This window comes from Lontra canadensis, unplaced genomic scaffold (genome assembly GCF_010015895.1).
Source record: "Lontra canadensis isolate GAN:19392208 unplaced genomic scaffold, GSC_riverotter_1.0 scaffold99, whole genome shotgun sequence".
Lineage (NCBI taxonomy): Eukaryota > Metazoa > Chordata > Mammalia > Carnivora > Mustelidae > Lontra > Lontra canadensis.
Window position 1 is genome coordinate 4,151,267 of NW_022631093.1, and position 24,858 is coordinate 4,176,124.

A 24,858-nucleotide genomic window follows, 5' to 3' on the forward strand; every position below is an offset into this window, starting at 1 on the left:
TTCACACTTTTATTTCTTATCAGACTAAAGGAGCTATCATGCATCTAAGCAGACAAAATTTAAATTTGGCTTCTATAGGCTCTCTTAAATGAAACAAAACAAAACAAAACATTGTTTATCCTGGAATGGTATTTGGTTTTGGTTCATCAGGATTATACGCCATTAAGTTCTGCACATTTATTATACTTAACAATTATTTCAGTTTTAAAATTTTTTTTTTAAGACACAGAGATGTAGGTCTGTACACATAGGGCAACATTTTCTAATGCTTTGTAATTAAGTAGGGTATGTTCTTGGGATTTAGCTTTTATCCAACCAAGGGAGAAAGTCGGTGTACATACCTTGACTCTTCTTGTTATTGAATCCAAAAGATAAATTGTTGTTAGATTTTTTTTTTTTTTTACACTTTTTTCCTCAAACTTCTGTCTGTACAGGGTCAGGGGACTAACAGTTAAATATAGTAGTTTATTACCCTCTGTTTTGGCCAGGTTACATCTGTTTCCCGATTGCAGGCTTCATTTTAGGGGACCCACTAGATTGCTTCACCCTCTGCAGCCTGTCAAGTGGCCACAGAGCCTCTTACCAAGGGTTGAAGGATGATTGAATTCCTTCATTCTTTTATCCATTCACTTAGTCTTTATGATTAATAACTATCATTTATGTACCCTACACAATTTGCTTCCTCCATAAAGGCTTTTTTTTTTTTTTTTTTTTAAAGAATGCTCTAGGCCACGTGCCAGCTCAACTAGGAACCTGAACTCAGGACTCTTGAGCTCAAGACCTGAGCTGAGATCAAGAGTCAGTGGCTGAACTGAGCCACCCAGGTGCCCTCATAAAGGCATTCTCAAATTCTACTTTATGGCTGTTGTTATAAGGATAACTATAATCCATGCTAGATTCATTGTTCTGTTATTATCATTATACTTTTCTTCTGACTTTAAAAGAAATTAAAATTAAAACATTTCCTAATAGTGATTCGCAACACGGCGTGATAGGTCGGCTCTGCCGAGTGCTCACGCCGTTCCAGGAATTGCAGTTCCGAACAAAACACAAGGCTTGTCTTCACGGAGCCTATAGTCTAGCTGGTGAGAAACGGACAATAAAATAAGTACATTTAGCTTACAAGTCGGGTAAGAAAAACAAGTCAGATTAGAGAGTATGGAGTCTTGAAAAGGGTGATGATTTAAGCAGAATGGACAGGGATGTCTTCACTGGGAAAGCCGTGAACAAAGACGCAAAGGAGGCCTTCAACAGGGTGCCTTGATGGCTCAGATGGTAAAGCATCTGCCCTCGGCTGAGCTCATGACCCTAGGTCCTGGGATCAAGTCCTGCATTCAGGCTACCCGCTCAGCGGGGGAACCTGCTTCTCCCACGGCCCCTCACTCTGTTCCTCTAAGGGGGGGGGGGAGGGAGAGAAGGTCCGAAACGAACCAGGTGCGTATTTAGGAGAAAAGCAACTGAGGAGAAAGGAAAAATGAGCGCAAAAAAATCACCCTAAACGCAACTCTTTCTAAATCGTCGCTCCCAGGTTACGTATTTCCGTAGTTTACAAGCGAGGTCGCAGGTCACTAGAAACAAGAGCCTGCCGCAGCAGCCTCCATTTTGCTTTTGGGCACCAACCTCAGGTGAGTTTAATGCCTCGCCCACCTTCCTTTCTCTCTCGTCATCATGGAGGCGGGTTTTCTTCACGTCCCAGGGAACTTCAGAGAAGCGCAGTGGCGGGGGGCGGAGGTAAAGGAGCAGCGAGGGCCAAACCCCGGCAGAAGGGACTGGGGAAGTGGACTCTGCCCTCATTCAAGATGGCGGCGCAAGCCCCGCGCTTTGTCCGGTCCGGCAGCGCGCGTGCTTAGCCCGCCTCTCAGGCTCGGCGCTGCGGGGGCGGGCCTACGGCAGTGGGTGGGCTCGGGCCCTGCGGCCTGGCCTTAAGTCATCTGCGGCGCGGTTGCCACCTTTCCACCACCTTTAGCATTCCCTGGTGTTGGTGGGGGAGATGGAGCCGGTGACCGTCGCGCCTGACAGCGGCGACCGGCCAGGGGCTCCGGCGAACTCAGGGCTATCGGCTTCCCAGCGTCGGGCCGAGCTGCGGCGGAGGAAGCTGCTTATGAACTCGGAACAGCGCATCAACCGGATCATGGGCTTTCACAGGCCCGGGAGTGGCACGGGTGAGAGCCTCCCGTCTTCCCTCACTCTCCCACCCACCGCTCTGAGTCTTCGGGATCGTTCTTGCTTTCCCTGTAACGCCCCTCTGGCCTTTTGAAAAAGCTCTGCTCTCTGACCTCCCCTCTTGTCTCCGTTTCTTAGGTGATGTCCCAAGTTCTCACTTAATTAACCCCCGGACCTTTCTAGTCCCTTTCAATTTTCCGTGGGCTTCGCTCTCAGATTGTCCCCCATCTCCGCCGCAGTCTGCGAAGCCTTGGCTCCTATGCCATGGTGCCCTGTGCCCACTTATGCGAGAGAGTCCCTTTTTCGTTTCCCACGCCCTCCCCTCTCTTGCAGGGCGCACCTTTTATCCCGTCAGGCTGCTCTATTGTGTCCCTCAGGAAAATGACTTTCCTTTATTTCCGTTCCAAATGCTTTCCCTTCCAGTGCCTTTCCTAGCGTCTACCTTCTTTTGCCTTTCGCCGTTACTCTGTCGGCCCCCCGGAGCTTGTGTTTACAGAACTGCTCCCTAGTCCTTCCTACGTGGAAATGGGACTCTTACGGTCATAGTCTGGTGTCTGTGTTCAGTGCCCTCAACACTGTCATCTACAGGCTTTCTATAACAGGAATATAAAACTGGGTGACCGTTCTTTGTACCCCCAGCAAGTGGGTCGTGCCCCCCTGAGGTCTTCTCTCCTAGTGTGCTGAGATTGATACGATTGATGTCAGGAACCGCATTTAACCCTAAAGAGAGTTCCTCATTTCTCGCCCAGTGCATGTACAATTCAATGAGTATTCATGTGAATATTTATTGAGCACTGAGTATGTGCTAGTGTTCTCTGTTTCCATTGATTGCCTTTAGTGATTGACTTTTATTCAGTGTTTGCAAGCTACTTAAAGCTTTGTGATTTCTGTGGGCTTTAGCTAGACAGCCCTGAACTTTTGGATAGTTCACAAGTTACCAGGAAAGGTAAGCACTCTTTCAAATTCTTCTACACCAATAGTTAGAAGACACATTTTTCCTTTTAATGATTATCAGCAGTTTATTATTTCCGAAGACATTTATTGTCCTTCTCAAGCTATATTCTGTATTTTGTTCTTTTGCTTTGAAAATTCTGTCACTAAAGGTTTTGTTTTGCTTTTAAAGCAGAACAGCATCTTCAAACTGCTTAGTTACCTACTAATGGCTCCCTCACTACAGTAGAAGGATTACGTAAACAGTAGCTTTACTGTAGGATATGCCACACCCTATGCTGGCAGGACTCTGGATTCAGAAATGTAGTATTAAAATACAGATTTAAAAAAAAGCTTTAATGATTTTATATTTTTAATCAAATAAATTAGAGCAGGCAATGTAGTCATTCTTCTGGGATATATTATCCGTGAAAACCTGGTCTTTATAGCTTGCTCCATCCATGATCATCTTTCCCACTTTGTCTCCTAGTCTTATCTTCCTACTCCCAAAGTTTGGGTTGTATCCTCTGCAAGAATACTCTTTTGGGGTGATATATATTCTAAGGGTGGAGAGGAAGGAACCAGTTTATGTTTTATGCAGAATCAGTATTTAGATTCAGAGACTGCAGAGTTCTAGCAGTAGCGGCATATTTTTTAATATGAAGGGTGTTTACCAGTATATACTACATAAGACTTGTAAATTTCTTTTCTCAGAAGACGAAGGTCAAACAAAATCAAAGCAGCAGGACAGTGACAAATTGAACTCCCTCACCATTCCTGCAGTTTCAAAGCGAGTAGTGCTGGGCGATTCGATCAGTACAGGAACGACTGACCAGCAAAGTGGTGTGGCCGAGGTAAAGGGGACTCAGCTGGGAGACAAATTGGACTCTTTCATTAAACCACCTGAGTGTATTAATGATGTAAACCTTGAGCTCCGGCAGCGGAACAGAGGGGACCTGACAGCAGACACTATCCAGAGGGGTTCTCGCCATGGCCTTGAACAATACCTCTCCAGATTTGAAGAAGCAATGAAGCTACGGAAACAGCTGATTAGTGAAAAACCCAATCAAGAAGATGGAAATACAACAGAAGAATTTGACTCTTTTCGAATATTTAGATTGGTGGGATGTGCTCTTCTTGCCTTTGGAGTCAGAGCTTTTGTTTGCAAATACTTGGTAAGCAGCAGAGTTGAAACTGCAAATTGGCTATGTAATGAATCCTTTTACTCCATGGAATTGATTGCCAGTATTACTATTAACCAGATTCATATGGCTCTTTGGAGATATAAACTGTTGTTCACCTTAGATATAGATGAAATGTTCTGGTAAAATACAGAGCCCAATAATAATTGATTAACTTTTTCTATACTCTAGGTAGCATTCTGAATGCTTTACATGTATTGAGTCATTGAACCTCATCCTTCTGATTCTGTGTTTTATAGATGGGAATGAAGACTCAGAGGTTAAATCATTTGCCCAAGGTCACATAGTTCTAAGTGACAGCTAGGCTTTAACTTAGGCAATTTCTTTCCGAAATCAAAGAGTAAAGTATCTACATGTACTATCTATAAATTACCACCTTTCAAATAATTTGAACCTCAAAATGCAGTTCCTGTGGTCCTGAACATGATGTAATTTTTCTGTGATTCAGCAAGCACTTCAGCATTTCATAATGTTGTAGTATCATAATGGCAGTCCTGTATCCTTGGTGCTTTCACCTGCCAGGAGAAATGAAGAAAAGCATAGTTCGTAGTTCAGTGTCTTGCTCTTAGAAGTATTTACATTCACTAGACATTTTAGGAATAACTACCAACTAGTGAGCTCAAAGCAAATTTTTAAGATATTTAAAGTTTATATTATTCATCAAGAAAGTTTTTTAAAATCTATTTTATGCACATTTTTTCTTAAAGAGAATCTGTTGTACAGACTTTATTTGACATTACATTGTTATTATGGCTTTCAGCATTTAATGAGATATGTAGCTGCTTTTTTTTTTTTTTTTCCCCTTAAGGGCTCTGTGCTTTTAGGATTTTTAAAGTTAATGTCCTATTTATGTGTGAGGTGGTTTTTTGTTTGTTCGTTTGGGGTTTTTTTGTTTTTTGTTTTTTTTTTGCTATCAGATTTACAGCTCTTATTTCTCACAGCTTTCACTATACATCCATCTGGTAATGTTTGCTCTTTCACTCCCTTCATAATATTTTTCATTTTAAGAATAAATGTAAATTAATTATCATTTTGGTCTTTTTAATTTTATTGTGCAAGAAGCAAGATAACCACACCATTTTACTTACCGTAAGAATAGCTTGTCATTTGGGTGCCAGTGGTGCAGCTAATGAGATAATTTCTTGTCCTAGTGTCTGGGAATGGATGGCATCCAGTGAGTACTGGGCCTTTTATGTGTGCTTTGAAATTGTTGGTTGATTATTTCTAGGTGAGAGAGATGTTACTACATAATGTTTTATACATCTGTCACCACTGAATATGTTAAATCCTTAAAAGAATAAGTTTTTGTGAGAGTAGACATTTTGGGGTGCATCGAAAGAATGTGACTTGACTTGAGAGACATATTTTATGATAAGGAGATCCAGTCCCTTTATTTTTTCACCCTTGTGCAGAAACAATACTGCTTTCAGCCACTACAATTAAATATATGTGTATTTTTTTTTAGTTTTTTTTTTTGCTTAGAATTTTATAGCTGCTGTTGATTTGATTTGAATGATGTTGAAAATACATAATTTTATTTTCTGTCTTCACAGTCTATATTTGCTCCGTTTCTTACTTTACAACTCGCGTACATGGGACTATACAAATATTTTCCCAAGGTAAATTAAGACTTTTTATAAATTATGGTGATATATTTAGACTGATTGATGACTAGATGATTTTAAGAACTTAAAAAAAATTAGTCATACTCATGGTCTGAATCAGTGCTACTAGAAGTGTCATTGGCCAACCAATGCTGATCTTAAAACTATTAATTTTTTTTGGTAACAAGTTCAGAAAGTGAGTGATAGAAACTTTTTGGCAATTTGACATTGCTGTAACATTTTTTTTCATGTTTTACAAAAATGTTGGTCCATCATGGATTGGGGGGAAAACTTAACCACAGAGTTTGAATAATACTTTTCTGAGAAAATATTCAGTTTAATTATTCAGTGAATTTAGTAATACATTTTATCTGTAATAAAGGAAATTAATTTTAAAATGGGTTCATTTATCTTATTGTGCTCTTTACTGGATGCCTAATAACAATGCACTGTATCTTTAATGTCAAGGCCCTGTTATTTCCAAGAAATATTTGGCCAAAATTGCAAAACAGAATCATGGAGAATGTCCGTGTTTACCTAGTCTGCTTAACTACAAATGTATACACAATTTTATGGGACTTGGTTGGCATAGAAAGTAACCTCACTGATGTAATTGAGTTTTGTGTGAGGTTTTTTGTTTTATTTTTGTTTTTTTAAGATTTTACTTATTTATTTGAGATAGAGTGAGAGCCAGACAGAGAGCATGAGCAAGGAGGGGAGGGGCAGAGAGAGAAGGAGAAGCAGGGTCTCCACTGAGCAGGAACCCCAACATGGGGCACGATCCCAGGAACCTGGGATAATGACCTGAACTGAAGGCAGACACTTAACCCAGGTATCTCTTGTGTGAGTTTTTTATTGAAAAACAGCTACTTGGTCTTTTGCTTAGTCATTTGTAATGCACTGAAAGACCTCATGTGTGTTTTCAATGGATTTGAAACATTTACATTCATGAAGAGTTAAATAGATTATATATATAATACAGAAAGGAATGTAATTTTATTTGTAAATTTATTTAACTTTTTTGAATGATATAGGTGTATATTTATTGAAAGATTGATTATAGTTTTGCAATAGCAAAGTTTAGAAACAGCAAAGATGTCTACTAATAAATGACTCATTAAATTATGGCATATCCATTGAGAATGATGAAGCTCTGATATATGGATAATGGTGAGCTTGCCCAGAAATATTAAGAGAAAAAAGCAAAATGCAGAATACGATCTAAAGTATGCTACTTTTTTCATAAGAAGGAGGAAAATAGGGGAGCCAGGGTGACGCAGTTGGTTAAGCATCTGACTTGGTTTCAGCTCAGGTCATGACATCAAGGTCCTGGGATCAAGCCCCGTGTCAGGCACCACACTCAGCATGGAGTCTGCTTTAGATTCTCTATCTCCCTTTCCCCCTCCTGCTCGTGCTTTCTCTCTCTCTCAAATAAATGGATAAAATCTTTTTTAAAAAAAAGAGGAAGAGAATAATGGATACTTGATTTTCTTGTATATGTGTGAAGACACTTTGGAAGAATTTTTTAAGATTTTATTTATTTATTTGAGAGAGAGAGCACATGTGGAGTTGTGGGTGAGGAAGAGGGAGAAGCAGCATCCCCACTGAGCAAGGAGACTGATAGAGGGCTCAGTCTCAGTACCCTGAGATCATAACCTGAGCTGAAGGCAGCCATTTAACTGACTGAACCACCCAGGTGCCCCTCAGCTCAGGTTTTTATCTCATGGTCCTGTGTTTGACCCCCATGTTGGGCTCTACACTGGGCACGGAGCCTACTTAAAAAAAAAAAAAAGGAAGAAAAGGGAAAAAAAAACTCTACAACCCTAAGATCAAGAGTCACACAATCCGTTGACTGAGTCAGCCAGGCACCTAATATACTCGACGAATATTGCATGAAACTATTAACAGTAGTTATTTGTGCTAGGAGTGTGTATGGGTTACTAGGTAAATGGGGGAGAGAAAAGGAAGGGAAACTACTATATACTTTTTTCTCAACCAAACATTTTGTTGTAACTTTTAAAGTTTTATTTTACTTTTATTTATTTGACAGAGAGAGAAAGAGAGCACAAGTAGGCAGAGAGGCAGGGAGAGGGAGAGGGAGAAGCAGGCTCCCCGCGGAGCAGGGAGCCCGATACAGGGCTCCATCCTAGGACTCTGGAATCATAGTCTGAGCTGAAGACAGATGCTTAAGCTACTGAGCCACCCAGGCGCCCCTTATTTTTTATTTTTTAAGATTTATTTTTTTTATTTGAGAGAGAGCTTGTGTGCAGGGGGTGGGAAGGGGAGGGTAGAGGGAGAGAGAGAATCCAAATCAGACTTCCCACGGAGCACAGAGCTCAGTCCCACTGAGTACCCCATCCCAGGACCATGAGATCACAACCTGAGCTGAAATCAAGAGTCAGGTGCTCAACTGACTGAGCCACTCAGGAGCCCCAGGACTTTTTTTTTTTTAAATAATCTCCACATCCAACATGGGACTTGAACTCAGAACCCTGAGATCAAGAGTTGCGTGCTCCACCAAAGGAGCCAGCCAGATGCCCCTTATGACAGTTTTTATTTTTATTATTTTTTAAAGATTTTATTTATTTATTTGACAGACAGAGATCACAAGTAGGCAGAGAGGCAGGCAGAGAGAGAGGAGGGAGCAGGCTCCCCTCAGAGCAGAGAGCCCGATGTGGGGCTCGATCCCAGGACCCTGGGATCATGACCTGAGCCAAAGGCAGAGGCTTAACCCACTGAGCCACACAGGCGTCCTGTCTTAGGACAGTTTTTAAACTCACAGAAATGTATAAAGAATTGGCAGTGAACTACCGTTTACACTTATGACCTAAATTCTATAATTAACATTTTGTTATATTATCATGTATCTATCCAATTTATCCATTCTCAGTGAATTTTATTTGTTTTTCATCTTTTTATTTCTTGGTGTATTTCAGAGTATGTTGTAGATGTAGACATCAGTATACTTTACCCCTGCACATTTTGGCCTACATGTCATTAACTACAATTCATTGGTGGTTTATGGTTCTTCCTTTTTTTTTTTTTTTAATTTATTTTTTTTAAGATTTTATTTATTTAGTGGACAGAGAGAGATCACAAGGAGGCAGAGAGGCACGCAGAGAGAGAGGAGGAAACAGGCTCCCTTCTGAGCAGAGAGCCCGACGCGGGGCTCGATCCCAGGACCCCGAGATCATGACCTGAGCTGAAGGCAGAGACTTTAACCCACTGAGCCACCCAGGCGCCCTGGTTCTTCTTTTTTTTTAAGTAAAAATTTTTTTACAGTGAAATGTTCAAGTCTTTAGTATACCATTTAATGAGTTTTTCACCCTGTGAAACCCAAATGTTTTCAAGGTTTAGAATGTGACTGTGGGGACTTTCCACCATGCCCCTTTCCAGTCAGCTTCAGCCCCCTACAGACTGAGGATCTGATTTCCTTTTTCCCACTGTAGATTAGTTTTTGCCCATTTCAGTACCTCTTCTCCTTTTTTTTTTTTTTTTTTCCTTTCTTTAAGATATTAAGTAATCTCAGGGCACCTGGGTGGCCCCTAGGTGGGTTAAGCCTCTGCCTTCGGCTCCCGTAGTGATCTCAGGGTCCTGGGATCGAGCCCTGCATCGGGCTCTCTGCTCAGTGGGGAGCCTGCTTCTCCCTCTCTCTCTGCCTGCCTCTCTGCCTACTTGTGATCTCTCTCTCTCAAATAAATAAATAAAATCTTTAAATAAACAAAAAAGATATTAAGTAGTCTCTGTACCCAGTGTGGGGCTTGAACTCACAATCCCAGGATCAAGAATTGCATGCTCTACTGACTGTGCCAGCCAAGTGCCCCTTTATACATGTGAGATCATTCCTATACATACTTTTTTTGTACAAAGCTTCTTTTATTCTCCATAATTTTGAGATTCATCCATGTTGTTGAGTATATTGGGCCTCAACCCCCCCACCCCGCCTTTGTTTATTCTGACAAATATTCCATTGTGTGACTGTATCCATTTGTTTATCTGATCTCCTGTCCAGGGACATCTGTCTAGGGTTGTTTCCAGTTATTGGTTATTATGTCTAAAGCAGCTGAGAATTTGTATGAATATTTTTGTGTACATAGACTTTGATTTCTCTTGGGTAACAATACCTTTTTATATTTAGAAAGTTTTTGGGGTGCCTGGTTGGCTCAGCTGCTTTTGGCTCAGGCCATGATCCCTGGGTCGTGTTTGAGCCCTGTGTTGGGCTCCCTGCTATGCGGACAGTCTGCTTCTCTCTCTGCCTCTCCTCCTTGTTCGTGCTCTCTCAAAAAATAAAGTAAAAAAAAAAATCTTTAAAAAGGTTTTTAATCATGTGACTGGATTTGGTGATACCACATCGACTAAGTAAATGAAAATTCAGCCTTAAATGTCTTTAAAAATTAGCCAAGAAAATTTCATCAGGGAATACATGTTCTGGCTGCCTGGGTGGCTCAGTCAGTTAAGTGTCTGCCTTCGGCTCAGGTCATGATCCCAGCTGAGCCCCGCATCAGACCCCCTGCTCAGTGGGGAGCCTGATTCTCTCTCTCATACTCCCCTTGCTTGCGTTCACTCTCCCACTGTCTCTTTCTCTCTGTCAAATAAATAAATAAAATCTTAAAAAAAGGAAATAGGTGTTCATTGATATCCTACTACATGTGTAACAAGTGTGAATTCCTTTGCATGACCGTTAGAGCTCTACAGAATGTTCCTATGATTCTGTCACAAATAACTAAAGTATGGCTATTACTCTTCTCTTACTTTTGTTGTTTAAGATGTACCTCCAATAAGATTTCTCCTCTCATTTTTGTCCATCTAAATCTTGGTCATTCCTGAAGGTCTGTTTTTGATTTTACTTCCCTTTGAAAATCCTTCCCTGGGCTTTCTTTATACACCTAACCCTGGAGTAAGTTTCTATCTTCTTTGAGCCATTGTGCCATACATTATTCATGTACTTCATTTAACAGTTATTTATGTCCCATGTATTAGTGTTTTTTCTGTTTTTGTCTTGTGCTGTTGTATATATCTTAAATTGTTATTTGTCTTGCCTTCCTTCCAAGATAAGACTTATTGTTTTTTCACTTTTGAGAACTTGAATGGTATCTTTCCCCTACTGCCTAGCAGTTTGCTGCTTTACATATTATACACTTAGTAGATGTTGATATATTACTGACTGATGTTTTGAAACTTCATTAACAGGTTTGAATCAGGCAAAAATAACAGCACTGACAGTGTTTGTGTAGAGCTTAAGTAGTCTTCTGAAAGCTGTAAGATTTATCAAAGTCTTTCTGTATACAGGGTGAAAAGAAGATAAAGACAACCGTACTAACAGCTGCTCTTCTATTATCTGGAATTCCTGCTGAAGTGATAAATCGATCCATGGATACCTATAGCAAAATGGGCGAAGTTTTCACAGATCTCTGTGTCTACTTTTTCACTTTTATCTTTTGTCATGAACTCCTTAATTACTGGGGCTCTGAGGTACCGTGAAGCCTGCAGCACTCAGCAGGAGAAGCTTACCAAAAAGCACCTTCTCTTCGATACTGCAGTGTCTCTAAGGAGGCAGATGGCTTTACACCTTTATGTAATTCTTGTACTTGATAGGGGTTGTAAAATCATTTGATTAGGAATGGAATGGCAGGTTCCCTGATTTAAAAGCGTTGAGTTTGTCTTAATACTGTTGTGAAGAATAGACTTCCATTGTCATTAATTGACTTTTCTTGTATGATTAAAATCCCTAGTCTCCACCTTCCTCTAACTTCTAAGATTTGTAATTTCTCTTTTGGGAGCTGAGCTGCTGCTTTTAGGAGAGCACATGAATACGGTCTCATCCAGCCCCAAGGGCTGCAACTTGTATGCAACTTGTATTTGTGTTACTCTGTCCTGAGAAATGGAGCCATCTTAAAAATAAAATGAGAGAAACTGAACTATCTAATGTTAAGTCTGCACATGCTAACTTATAAGGGCTATTTTGTCAAGTATCTTAATTTTTACTCCAGTGCAAATATAGAGTAATGAAACAATTATTAATATTCATACATTAGAATTAGAATTAGAAATTAGAAGGTATTTATAAAGGTATTCACTTTAATTTTTATTTATGAAAACTTATTTTTTATTTAAAACAATTTTTTTTAAATATTTTATTTATTTATTTGACAGAGAGAAAGCACAAGCAAGGGGAGCAGCAGGCACAGGAGAAGCAGGCTGAGCTTCCTGCTGAGCCCGATACGGGGCTCAGTCCCAGGACCCTGAGATCATAACCTGAGCTGAAGGCAGACACTTGACTGAATGAGCCACCCAGGTGCCCCTATAAAAATTTTTTTATTACCAAACTCGTTATTGGGAATTTTCACTTTTGAGTTTTCAATTTCTAGTAGTAAGGTTTTTAATTTATTTTTATTATTTACTTAAAAAAAATTTTTTTTAAGATTTTATTTACTTATGTGACAGAGAGAGACACAACTAGAGAGGGAACACAAACGGGGAGTGGGAGAGGGAGAAACAGGCTTCCTGCTGAGCAGGGAGCCCAAGGCAGGGCCTGATCCCAGGACCCTGGGATCATGACCTGAGCCAAAGGCAGACGCAATGGTTAAGCTACCCAGGTGCCCCTTTTTACTTTTTAAAGGTTTTTTAAGTAATCTTGAACACCCCCCCACCCCCCATGGGGCTGGAACTCATGACCCCAAGATCAAGAGTTGCGTGCTCCTCCTTCAGAGCCAGCCAGGTGCCCCTAGAAGTAAGGTTTTTAAGCAAACGAGAACAGCATGATTAGTACATATAGAATTGGGATTTGAAAATTCACTGGGGTATGCAACCTAGTATCATAAATACCCCCTTTTGTTTTTTTAAGATTTTATTTATTTATCAGAGAGAGAGGGAGAGAGAGCGAGCACAGGCAGACAGAATGGCAGGCAGAGGCAGAGGGAGAAGCAGGCTCCCTGCCGAGCAAGGAGCCTGATGTGGGACTCTATCCCAAGACGCTGGGATCATGACCTGAGCCAAAGGCAGCTGCTTAACCAACTGAGCCACCCAGGCGTCCCTCATAAATACCCTTTTAAACAACTTGGTAACACTATCATATTTGGAAGTTTATAAAACATTAAGCATCATATTGCTTAATATTAAATTTCCTTAAAGATTTTTGTATAAACTATTTGATTAATCCTTGTGAAATTATAAACATATATACCTTTTTTTAATTACTCCCAAAGTCTTTATTTATTTATTTATTTTTAGATTTTATGTATTTGACAGAGCACAAGCAGGGGGAGCAGCAGAGAGAGAATGAGAAGCAGACTTCCTGCTGAGCAGGGAGCCCGACAGGGGGCTCCATCCCAGGACCCTGGGATGATGACTTGAGCTGAAGGCAGACACTTAAGCCACTGAGCCACCCAGGCGCCCCCAAAGTCTTTATTTTTGTTATTTTACTTTGAACCACAATAATAGAGAATAAGTATAATTAAGTGTATTCCTCCGACTTAGGATAAGATGATAAATACACATTCTTCCTGATTCCCTAATGAATCTAGTATCTAGAGGATTAGAAAGCACCCTTGAATGTCATTTCCCCTCTCAATTCCTGGGAGGACACTAGTGGTCTTCTGTTGCACATGTTTATTTCTTTTGTTTCTTCTCTTTTTTTCCTTTCATTTCTTTCTTTTTTTTTTTGTTCTTTTTTTTTCTAAGATTTTTCTTTATTTATTCAACTGAAAGAGATCACAAGCAAACAGAGAGGCAGGTGGGGGGTGGTGGGGGAAGCAGGCTCCCCGCTGTGCAGAGAGCCAGATGCCGGATTCAATCACAGGACCCTGAGATCATGACCTGAGCTGAAGGCAGAGGCTTAACCCACTGAGTCACCCAGGTGCCCCTCCTTTTGTTTCTTTAAAAAGAACAAAAAGGCCTCATTTAGCCAGTTGACACATGGGAAGCCTTAATAGTTGTAGATCATTATCAAATCTTGTTAGAAGAGGTACCTATAATATATCTGTCTCTTGGTGCCACTTTTTATTTAGCCAATTGGCATCTTTCTAATATTTAAAGTATGTTTAATAATAATGCACAGAAATGGGAGTTTCTCAGTTTTGGGAATAAACTTTTACTTAGATATTTCAAGGACTTGAAGTGTTCATGGGTTAAAACTAGACTGAAAAGTGACATCTTTGACTAGTAGCTTTTTAAGCTGATAAGTTGTATAAATGGAAGGTACTAAAAACAGCAAGAGGGTTATGAGAGAGAACTGGGTTAATTAGAATCAAAATCTGCTTTGGAAGTCGCATTTTGTTAAAAGTGATGTGTTGGAGACATACTGGACTATAATTACTTATTTTATCTGCCCTAATAGTTAAAAACAGCTTTTTCTGGGACATAGAATTGCTCCGAACTTTACATAAACATGTTGTGAAGATAAAAAGCCTTTCAGGATTGTCACATGAATGTGTTCTCTTAAAGGGAAGTTAGTTCTAGGGGGCACCTGGGTGGCTCAGTTGGTTAAGTGTCTGACTCTTTGTTTTCTACTCCGGTCATGATCTCAAGGTTATGAGATCCAGCTCCAGGTAGGATTCCATGCTCAGTGGGGGAGTCTGCTTGAGAGTCTCCCTCCTCCTTCTGCTCCTCCCTCTGCTCTCTCACTGTCTCTCTCTCTCTCTCAAATCTTTTTTTTTTTTTTTTTTTTTTTTTTAAGTGGGAGTTAGAAATGAACTATCTTGAAAACAGCTCTGGCCTGGGTACCAGATGCATGGGTTCTGGTTCCGGTTTAGATTCCGAAAAGGTTAGTGACCTAGGATTAAGTTTGTGTTTGTTTCCAGAGTCTCCATTTTCTCAATTGAAATCAAGAAATTCAAGTACAGGATTTAAAAAATCTGTTCCTGCTGTAACATTAAGTTTTGTTTGGCCTCATCCAATTTCATGACTTCAAATACTGCGTTCTTAAACATTCCATAAAATGTTTTTGACCCCTCTCAGACAAGTTCTTTTTTTTTTTTAATATTTTTTTATTTGAGAGAGTGAGAGAGAGCATGAATGGGGAAGAGAGGGAGAAGTAGGCTCCCCACAAAGAGGGAACCCGACTCAATCCCAGCATCCTGGGATCATGACCCAAGCTCCCTCAGACAAGTTCTATTTCTCCCTTGAACCCCAGATTCATGTGTCTCCTATATGGCCATTATCTCCTGGATATCTAGTAGGCAGCTCAAACATCACATCACTACACCAGATCTACTGATTTTCTCTACATACCCTATCAAATTTCCTGCTTCCATGCCTTTCTCCACAAGATCACCACACCCCCACAGCAGCTCTGTTCAAAGCCTGATAGGAGGCATAAAGATGACAGTTCACATCTAACTTAGTGTTTGGAGAGCTACCTGTGGAATCTGACCACTTCTCAGTGTCTCCATGTTTAAGTCACTAGTGGTTTCCTATTTCTCTTAGATTGAAACCAATACTTCTTACTTTTAGTCCACATAGAAGCGATGTAGAATGACTCTGACACTTCCTGTCTATTCTGTCAGGTATCAGCCCAGGCCTCTTTTACCCTGGGGATGGACTGGACTGCTATCATCAATGGGCAGGAAGGCACAGAGGAAGAGCAGAAGTTTGTCATGGAGTTGTAACTAGGTTTCTTCTTTTTCTAATCAAGTGTTTTGAGGTCAAATTTATATGCAGTAAAATGTGCCAATCTAAAGTTTACAGTTATTGAGTTTTGACAAATGTGTACATCCAAAATGTGTACATACATGCATCAACTGCCACAATCACAATCTGGAACTTTTCTTTCTTAGGTAGAAGAATGTAAAATAGTACAGAGGAATGTTAACTATGAGAGCTTCTGTCTTCACTACATTATAGCTTTGTGTCAAAACAATACTTAACAATTCAGTGTGTTCTCCTAGGTGAGTCATTCTCAACCTTAAGTATAATTTCAAAATTACCCAAGAAGCTTAAAAATTCCCAGTGCACAGGAAGCACTCCAGACCAGGTAAATCAGAGTATCTGTATAGAACACATGGATCCATGTATGTATATTTTTTAAGATTTCATTTTTAGGTAATCTCTACACCTGACCTGGGACTTGAACTCACAACCCTGAGATCAAGAACTGCATGTTCTATAGACTGAGCCAGCCAGATAATCCCATCATGTACGTGTGTGTGTGTGTGTGTGTGTGTGTGTGTGTGTGTGTATGTATGTATAGTGAGAAAGAGAGAGAGAGAGATTTTTTTATTTGGCAGAGAAGGCACAAGCAGGGGGAGTGGGAGAGGGAGAAGCAGGCTCCCAGCTGAGCAGGGAGCCTGATGTGGGACTGGATTCCAGCACCCTGGGATCTTGAGCTGAGCCTGAGGCAGATGCTTAACCATCTGAGCCACCTAGGCACCCCATCATGTATTTTTAATTTTTTTTAAGACTTTATTTATTGGGCCCTGGGTGGCTAGTTGGTTAAGTGACTGCCTTCACTGGGTTCATGATCTTGGAGTCCTGGGATCCAGTCCCACATGGGGTTCCCTGCTCAGCTGGGTGTCTGCTGCTCCTCTAACCCTCCTCCCTCTCCTTCTCACTCTCCCACAGATAAACACATAAAATCTTAAAAACAAAAACAAAACCTTTATTTGAGAGAGAGAGAGAAAGAGTAAGAGGGAGGAGGGTCAGAGGGAGAAATTGACTCCCAACTGAGGGGAGAGCCAGACCTGGGTTGGATTCAATCCTAGGATCCTCGGATCATGATCTGAGCCAAAGGCAGATACTTAACCGACTGAGCCACCCAGGCACCCTCCTATCATGTTTGTTTTTTTTTTTTTTTTACAGTGTCCAAGCTCAGCCCATGTTGAGAAACACTATAATCTTAGGAATATATTTTTAGCTTTTCCTTTTCTCCACCCACTTAACTCCTACTCAGTCTTCACATCTCACCTCAAAGGTCACATGCTCAGGGAACCTTTCTGAACTCCTCTCCTATGCTGTAATCTCTTTTGTATTACATTTGCTTGTGTTTTTACTTATGTCTATATCCCCCACTAACTTGTAAGCTCCTGGGATGTAAGACATGCCCCACACATGTAACATACATATAAATGAATGAGAGTGAATGGAGATGTTGGTAGCATCACTCAGCTCAGGTTAAGGGGTGGGAATGCATATGGTGCCTCAATGTCCCTTGCAGGAAAGACCTTTTTTTTTTTTTTTTAATAATTTTTTAAAAGTATTTTATTTATTTGACAGAGACACAGCGAGAGAGGGAACACATATGCAGGAGGTTGGGAGAGGGAGAAGCAAGCTCCCTGCGGGGCTTGATTCCAGGACCCTGGGATCATGACCTGAGCTGAAGGCAGACGCTTAACCAACCGAGCCCCCCAGTCGCCCAAGAAAGACATTCTTAGGGCCCGCAAAGGCAAGGCGCCTTTCTCCACTGCATTAAAACGCAGACTTCCAACGCACCGCAGGGAAAACCCCGCCCAGGTCGCGTCTTCCGGCGCGGCAGGCGCTGTGCGGCCTCCAGCCGAGAGGGAGCGCTATGGGGAGAGCAGCTTCCGCCCGCTTTCTCCTCTTTGCCGCGGGCGCCAGCACGTCCTGTTTTCGTTGGCCGCTCTTCGTTGGCCGCCGCCGCTGTAGCTGCTGCTGGTACCCCGTAGTGCTGCTCTTCGCCCGGCTAGCTGAGGGCGGCGTGACCTCCTCCTTTGTGCGGTTCTTCTGCGCGTTGTCCCGAAGGGCGCTGCTTTTCCCGCGACCCGCAGCATGGGCCGGGAGTCTCGGTGAGGCGGCGCGCCTAGCGGGCGAGCGGGCGGGCGGCTTCCTGGGACTGGGGGAAAGAGGCGGGAGTTGAGGTGGCAGCGGGACCAGGCCTGAATCGGTGCGGCCCCACGTGCGGCCAGCGCTCCCCGCGGCCACCCGGGGGGCAGGGAGACCTCGGCCGAGGGAGTGACTGTACTTGGGCCGGTGACACTCGCAGGGTTCCCTGTACTGCCATCGCCAGTTGCAGCCCCTGGAGCGGGACCCCCGCTCCAGGAGATCAGTGATTGGTGATGGTGCCCAATCACCACATCCCGCCATTTCCACGAAGCCCTCCGTGAGCCCGCAGTCACTAGTGATCCCCGTTGAATTTCTTACCAGTTCGCGTTTGCCACCTTTCCCTGGCGCTTGTTGCTGTCTATTTTAGTACCTTATGCGTGTCTTGTATTTTCCCAAATCAGTTGAAAGGAGCTGGAGGCTAAATATTTTTACATCATCTACAACATTGAACGTGACTAGGCTTTTAGTGGGCTGCAATAAATACTTGTTGCATGGAGATTTATTTCTCAGGTAGTTATCATATTTCCTTGTTATGTATTTTCTGTCCTTTTAACACCTGGATTGGGAGGTCTTATTAGAATTCTGATACCTCTTCAAAACTTTAGATTGTTAAACAGGGTTTGGGACTTTGAGGTTATCTTAAAGATGAATATTTGCTTTGTATTTAGCAGTGAATGAAAGATCTTTTTATCTGGGTTATAAATAATAAGTAATAGTAGTTTATTGAGATACAGTTAATGTTTAGGGAAATGGACAAAGCTTAAGGGTAGAACTAGATGAAATTTAGCAAATCCATAAACTGAGTACCATCACATGGATAAAGATAAAGAATGGTTGTATATTTACAGAGAATACTTATGCAGGTCTTTTAAATTGCTATTCATCTGGCTACCCAGAGCAGAAACCTGGAAGTGATAGTTTATTTGATTAATTTTTCTCTCGTACTGTCTAAACCCAGTAAGATTCTACACACCGTCTCCATTTCTGCTCTCTGACTTAATCCAGGCCCTAATCATTTAGTGTTCAGACTGCTACACTTGCCTCGAATTGATTATCTTCCTGTGATCTTTGCACTCCTAATAGGTTCCTCACACTGCAGCCACAGTGACACTTCTGAAGTAAAGATTATGTCATTCCTCTCTTTTCATCCCTGTTGGTTCTTACTGCTTCCAAAGATAAAGTCAGACTTTTTAGCACATCCTTCAGGACCCTTCACAAGGAAGCTTCTTCCAGCTCTTTAGCTTTTTCCCCTCCCTGCATGGCTTGTGCTCTAGATTGGTTCAGGAACTTATGGGATGGAGCAGGGTGTTCAAGAAATAAAGAGCCCAGTTTGCCTACATATGTAGGTGTCATGAAGGGTTGAAGATAAGTGGTAGGAAGTAGGTTCTAAAAGGGAGTTGGGTCCAGAATGTCGCTAGATTGTAGATTTAAAGAATTTGAGGGGCCCTTCAGTGGCTCAAGCTGTTAAGCGTCTGTCTTCGACTCAGGTCATGATCCTAGCATCCTGGGACTGAGCCCTGCATCAGGTTCTCTGTTCAGTGGGGAGCCTGCTTCTCCATCTCCCTCTGCTGTTCCCCCTGTTGGTACTTTCTCTCTCTCAAATAAATAAATAAATAAATAAATAAAATCTTGAAGCTAAGAATTTGAGAGCCTTTGAAGATTTTGCCTAAGAAATGTTTGGGTAGGGGCGCCTGGGTGGCTCAGTGGGTTAAGCCTCTGCCTTCGGCTCGGGTTATGATCCCAGGGTCCTGGGATTGAGCCCCGCATCGGGCTCTCTGCTCAGCAGGGAGCCTGCTTCCTCCTCTCTCTCTGCCTGCCTCTCTGCCTACTTGTGACCTCTGTCTGTCAGATATTTAAATAAAATCTTTAAAAAAAAGAAAAAAAGAAATGTTTGGGTATGTTTGTATAATATGGTCAGAACTCTGCTTTACGAAGATTACCACTGAAGCAACAAGTGAAACATTTCAGGGAACAGGGAATAGAAACAAGAAGACCAGGAGTCTTCTAAAATGGCCTAACTAGATAGCTCTGATGTGGAGTAGTGACAGTGGGAACTCTGAGGTGCTGATATAATACGAAGAGAATTACAGAGATGGAATTGGTGATACTTGGTGTTTTTTTTTTTTTTTTTTAAGATTTTATTTATTTATTTGACAGAGATCACAAGTAGGCAGAGAGGCAGGCAGAGAGAGAGGGAGGGAAGCAGGCTCCCTGCTGAGCAGAGAGCCCGATGCGGGACTCGATCCCAGGACCCTGAGATCATGACCTGAGCCGAAGGCAGCAGCTTAACCCACTGAGCCACTCAGGCGCCCGATACTTGGTGTTTTACTGGTTGTGTAGAAAGAGAGAAGTATTGAAGATAACATATTTTGAGACTACTGACTGGAAGTTGTGGTAATGAATGGTTTAGGGAGGCAAAGGTAATGAGTTTGTGTTTCTACACATTGAGTTTCAGGTGCTTGGATAATGAGGAGCACTCATTCCCTAGCCATCTTATCCATGTTTATTGCTTTAAGTAGCCTTTGTACACTGATGACTGTGGAGCCCTTCATGAATTCTAGACGGACATTTCAACTACCTACATACATCTCCATGTGAATGCCTAATATCCTGATTGCCCACCTCCCCACATATGATTCTCCCTCAGGCTTCCCATCTTAGTAAATAGCAACTTCATCTTTCTACTAGGTCCAGCCGTGTATCTCAGAGACACCCATGGCTTCTGCCTTGCTGTCACACTTGGCATCGAGTTAATCCTTAAATCAGTCCTTTCTGGTTTCAAAATACCTAGATTTTGACACTTCCTAGAAACTCTAAACTTGATATTCTCATCCCATCCACCACTCTCTTACTTGGATGATTGCTATAGCATTCTACCTCTTTTCCCTGCTTCTGCCTTTGCCTTCCTTCAGTTTGTTCTCCCCTCAGCAGCCAGACTAATGCTTTAAAAATACTAGTGAGGAAAAAAATAAGTAAAAAATAAATAAAAATATTAGTGGGGTAAAACTACTCCTCTACTTAGAATCTTCCAGTAACTTCTCAACTTACTCAGAGTGAAAGAAACAGTCCTTAGAATGGCCTGTAAGGCTCTACAGAGCTCTCCATGTTTTCCTGCCTTACTGTATTGCTGATCTCATCTCATGGTACTTGGTCATTCAGACCTAGCCGCATCTGCCTTCCTAGCTGTTCCTTAGACACACCAGTCAAGCTTCTTCCTCAGCGACTTTGCACTTGTGGTGCCTGCTGCCTGTAAAGTTTCTCCCCCTTGTATCTACATGGTTACTTTGATTTTCTTCAGACCTCTGAAGTGTTTGTTTATTAGTTTACCTAGTTTAAAATAGCAAACCTCCTACCTGCCACCCCTTCTCTTTCATTTACTCTGATGAGTTTCTCTCCATAGTACCACGTGATATATTGTGTATTTATTTCTTTACTTGTCGGTCATTTCTTCCTTTACCAGAATGCAAGTTACTTGAGGCAAGTTTGGTTCGTTCTTTTTACTGTCCTTGCTTCCGTTTCAAGATAGTTTTTCCCTGTCTATGTGGACTGTAGCTGCGGGGTCACTACTTCCCCCTAATTTTAAGAGTTGATGAACAAAAAGGCCTTTCAGTGTTTAATTTGCTGAGATCTTTTAGGAAAATGTGATTGATTAAAATAGAATAGAAGCTACCTGTGTTTGCTAAACTTAATCTTGAACTTAACCTTCTAGCCACTATCGGAAGCGATCAGCATCAAGGGGGCGCTCTGGAAGTCGTTCTAGAAGTCGCTCACCCTCAGACAAAAGAAGTAAACGTGGAGATGATAGACGTTCTAGAAGCAGAGATAGAGATAGGAGGAGAGAGAGGTCTCGAAGCAGAGATAAAAGAAGATCTCGGTCAAGAGACCGGAAGCGCCTGAGGTAAGACGGTCTCCTAAATACTCATGATAAATTGGGCCTTCTCAGCTAAATTGTTCAAAAGTATGACTTGGACTGGAATTTAATGGCCTTTGGTGGGCACTCTGCTTTGACCCCAGCTCATTTGATCAGGTCCAGAGGTGCTTTGCCTGGAGCAAAGAGTCTCAAAGGTAATATGTCATCAAGACTGTTCTGTTCTAATTCTGTCCCAAGAGAGCTGACAACTATGTTCAGACTAGCCACTAAAGCCAGCAGGAGAAGGAAAAGGGCAGAGCCATCTGCAAGCCCTGCTTGGTGTTTGACACTTTAAAGAAAAAAAGTATTTTTTAAAGCTTTTTATTTTTTTTTTTTATAGATTTTATTTATTTGTTTGACAGATGACAAGTAGGCAAAGAGGCAGGCAGAGAGAAAGGAGGAAGCAGGCTCCCTGCTGAGCAGAGAGCCCGATTCAGGGCTCAATCCCAGAACCCTGCGGTCATGACCTAAGCCGAAGGCAGAGGCTTTAACCCACTGAGCCACCCAGGCGCCCCTAAAGCTTTTTATTTTTAAGTAATCTCTCTATCCAATGTGGGGCTCAAACTTAAAACCCTGAGATGAAGAGTTGCGTGCCCTACTGATGAGCAAATCAGGGACCCTCTCAACTCCCCTTTTTTTTAATTTCTAAAGAAGATTCTATTTATTTATTTTAAACATTTTATTTTTAATTAATCTCGCACACAGCTTGGGGCTTGAACTTACAACTTCAAGATCAAGAGTTGCATACTCTACCAGCTGAGCTAGTCAAGTGTCCCTGTTTGACACTCTTTAAAAAAAAACTATTTTGAATAAAAGAACCTCCTAATTTTTATTTTACTTTTACTTGCTTACATATTGCTTGGCACCAGTCAAGCAGGTGTATGTAACCTTTGTAGAGGTGGAAAACATTGTAAATAAAAATAATCTTCCCCACACCAAAAAGTTATTTGATAAGTTTCTTATTATAATAGGAAAGAAGACAAGGCTGTACAGGTGCTGTGAACTGATCACAGAAAAAACTCTTCTGCAAACATTGGAAGAAGAAATTGCAGAAGTATTACTTGGTGCTCAGGGAGAATACTCATCTATGAAAATGTGGATAGTGCTGACTTAGTTTCATATTATGTGGTCCCAGGAACAGTTTCATATAATTCGTTCAAGCGTGTAATTTTTTTTTTAAGATTTTATTTATTTATTTGACAGACAAGAGATCATAAGTAGGCAGAGAGGCAGGCAAGAGAGATGGGGGGAGCAGACTCCCCAATGAGCTCGATCAGTGGGGCTTGATCCCAGGACCCCGAGATCATGACCCGAGCCGTAGGCAGAGGCTTAACCCACTGAACCACCCAGGCGCCCCCATTCACATATGTATTAAGTGAAATTGTTTTTTTTAAGATTTGGTCTTTGACTTTTAGGAGTGAAAGTAGAATCACAAGGTTTTAGAGCAAGAAGGATTTTGAGATTATCTAAGTGGAGTCTCCATATTATATAGATGAGGAAACTGTGACGCAGAGAGTTGATCTGCCCTATGTCATGTCACCGTCAGCTCTAGAATGGAAATTATCTCCTGGTCTTCATATCTGTGTTCTTCCATAGCCCCATTGTACCCATCCTTATACTTAAGTTTTGGCTTTGAAATTTAGATTTTTCTACTGTAGACCGTAATTTCACAAAGACATTTATTATCACAGATTTGCTGTTTTTTTCCAACAAATATCATTTTGGAATTAGTATCTTCACTTTTTTATTAACCACTTCTAAGAATTGACTTTAGAATTGAACTAAGAATTGTTCCTTTTTTATCTGATTTGATGATTAATTGAAATCTCAGCCTTTAATAATGGTAATGGTTGGGGCGCCTGTGTGGCTCAGTGGGTTAAAGCCTCTGCCTTCGGCTCGGGTCATGGTCTCAGGGTCCTGGGATCGAGCCCCACGTTGGCTCTCTGCTCGGCGGGGAGCCTGCTTCCCTTCCCCTCTCTCTGCCTGCCTCTCTGCCTGCTTGTGATCTCTGTCAAATAAATAAACTCTTTAAAAAATAATAATAATGGTAATGGTTAAGAAGCTTCTTTCAAAACAGTACAGAAACATTATCTAAAGTAATACTACTTGGTCATAGAATGAATGAAAAGTGTCTTCCTTTCAGGCGTTCCAGAAGTAGAGAGAGAGACAGAAGTCGAGAGCGAAGAAGATCTCGAAGTCGAGACAGGAGACGCTCGAGGAGTAGAAGCCGAGGCCGGCGATCCAGATCCTCCAGTCCTGGCAATAAAAGCAAGAAAGCTGAGAATAGGTAATGATATCATTGGACTGTATCTCATGCAGTTTGGGAACTGACTCTTCCCTTTTCCTTCCTTTTTTTAAAGAAATCTTTATAAATAATTACTGACTAGCTCTACCATCAACTGGTTGCTTGAATTTAATTTTATTTATTTATTTAAAGATTTTATTTATTTATTTATTTGTCAGAGAGAGAGAGAGAGAGCGAGAGAGTGCATGAGCAGGTAGAGTGGCAGGCAGAGGCAGAGAGAGAGGCAGGCTCACTGCCGAGCAAGGAGCCCGATGTGGGACTTGATCCCAGGACCCTGGGATCATGACCTGAGCTGAAGGCAGCGGCTTAACAGACTGAGCCACCTAGGCATCCCTATTTTATTTATTTTTATTTTTAAAAATTTTAAAAAATTTTAATAGTTTATGAGGCTTGTAATTCAGTTGGAAATAGTAGATTCAGTTAGTTTTAACATTCATAATACACTGTTCTCTTATTTGATACCTATTGTTAATGGTCAGGAATTTATTGTATGAACATCTTTTTGGGAACTCTGTTTTTCCTTTGAAATGATGTTCTTAGCATTTCTGACACTGGTTGGCAGGTAACTTTTTAACTCATGATGTGAATTGCTGAATTGCTCTTCAGGATAGGTATGAACTTTGCTTGTGTTAAGTTAAATGTACATGTTTCCTTAGGATGCCAGTACCCTTCAATTTCAAGGTATATCTATTAGACATAACATGTTTACTCTTTATATTTCTCTTTTCAGTGATTTATTCTTTGGCTGTTTCTGAAGTGGTGACATAGTTGATATATGAATTTGTATTTGTGTTCTGTATATTATTCATATTATTCATGAGTGTTTTCCTCATGTCATTAATTTTATTTTATAAATTTTACTTTTGGGGCGCCTGGTGGCTCAGTGGGTTAAAGCCTCTGCCTTCGGCTCAGGTCATGGTCCCAGTGTCCTGCCCCGCGTCAGGCTCTCTGCTCGGTGGGGAGCCTGCC

At 41.4% G+C, this 24,858-nt stretch overlaps 2 protein-coding genes across 3 annotated transcripts in view; both read left to right on the forward strand.

Moving 5' to 3' along the window:
• The first annotated feature begins 1,897 nt into the window (after positions 1-1,897).
• CAMLG (calcium modulating ligand) lies at positions 1,898-11,817 on the forward strand. The gene is made up of 4 exons (XM_032837622.1): positions 1,898-2,162; positions 3,808-4,268; positions 5,849-5,914; positions 11,189-11,817. The coding sequence occupies exons 1-4, from the start codon at positions 1,991-1,993 to the stop codon at positions 11,378-11,380; spliced, it is 891 nt and encodes a 296-aa protein (XP_032693513.1). The 5' UTR covers positions 1,898-1,990; the 3' UTR covers positions 11,381-11,817.
• Positions 11,818-17,465: 5,648 nt separating this feature from the next.
• The window catches only part of DDX46 (DEAD-box helicase 46), a 68,138-nt gene continuing 60,745 nt past the window's right edge, over positions 17,466-24,858 (forward strand). For both annotated transcript variants that reach the window (XR_004380292.1, XM_032837543.1), the window contains exons 1-3: positions 17,466-17,637; positions 21,384-21,572; positions 23,728-23,871. Coding sequence is in view for 1 of the 2 variants with exons in the window: in XM_032837543.1 (XP_032693434.1) it covers positions 17,621-17,637; positions 21,384-21,572; positions 23,728-23,871 (350 nt within the window). In the remaining variant the exon portion in view is untranslated. The remainder of the gene's footprint in view (positions 17,638-21,383; positions 21,573-23,727; positions 23,872-24,858) is intronic.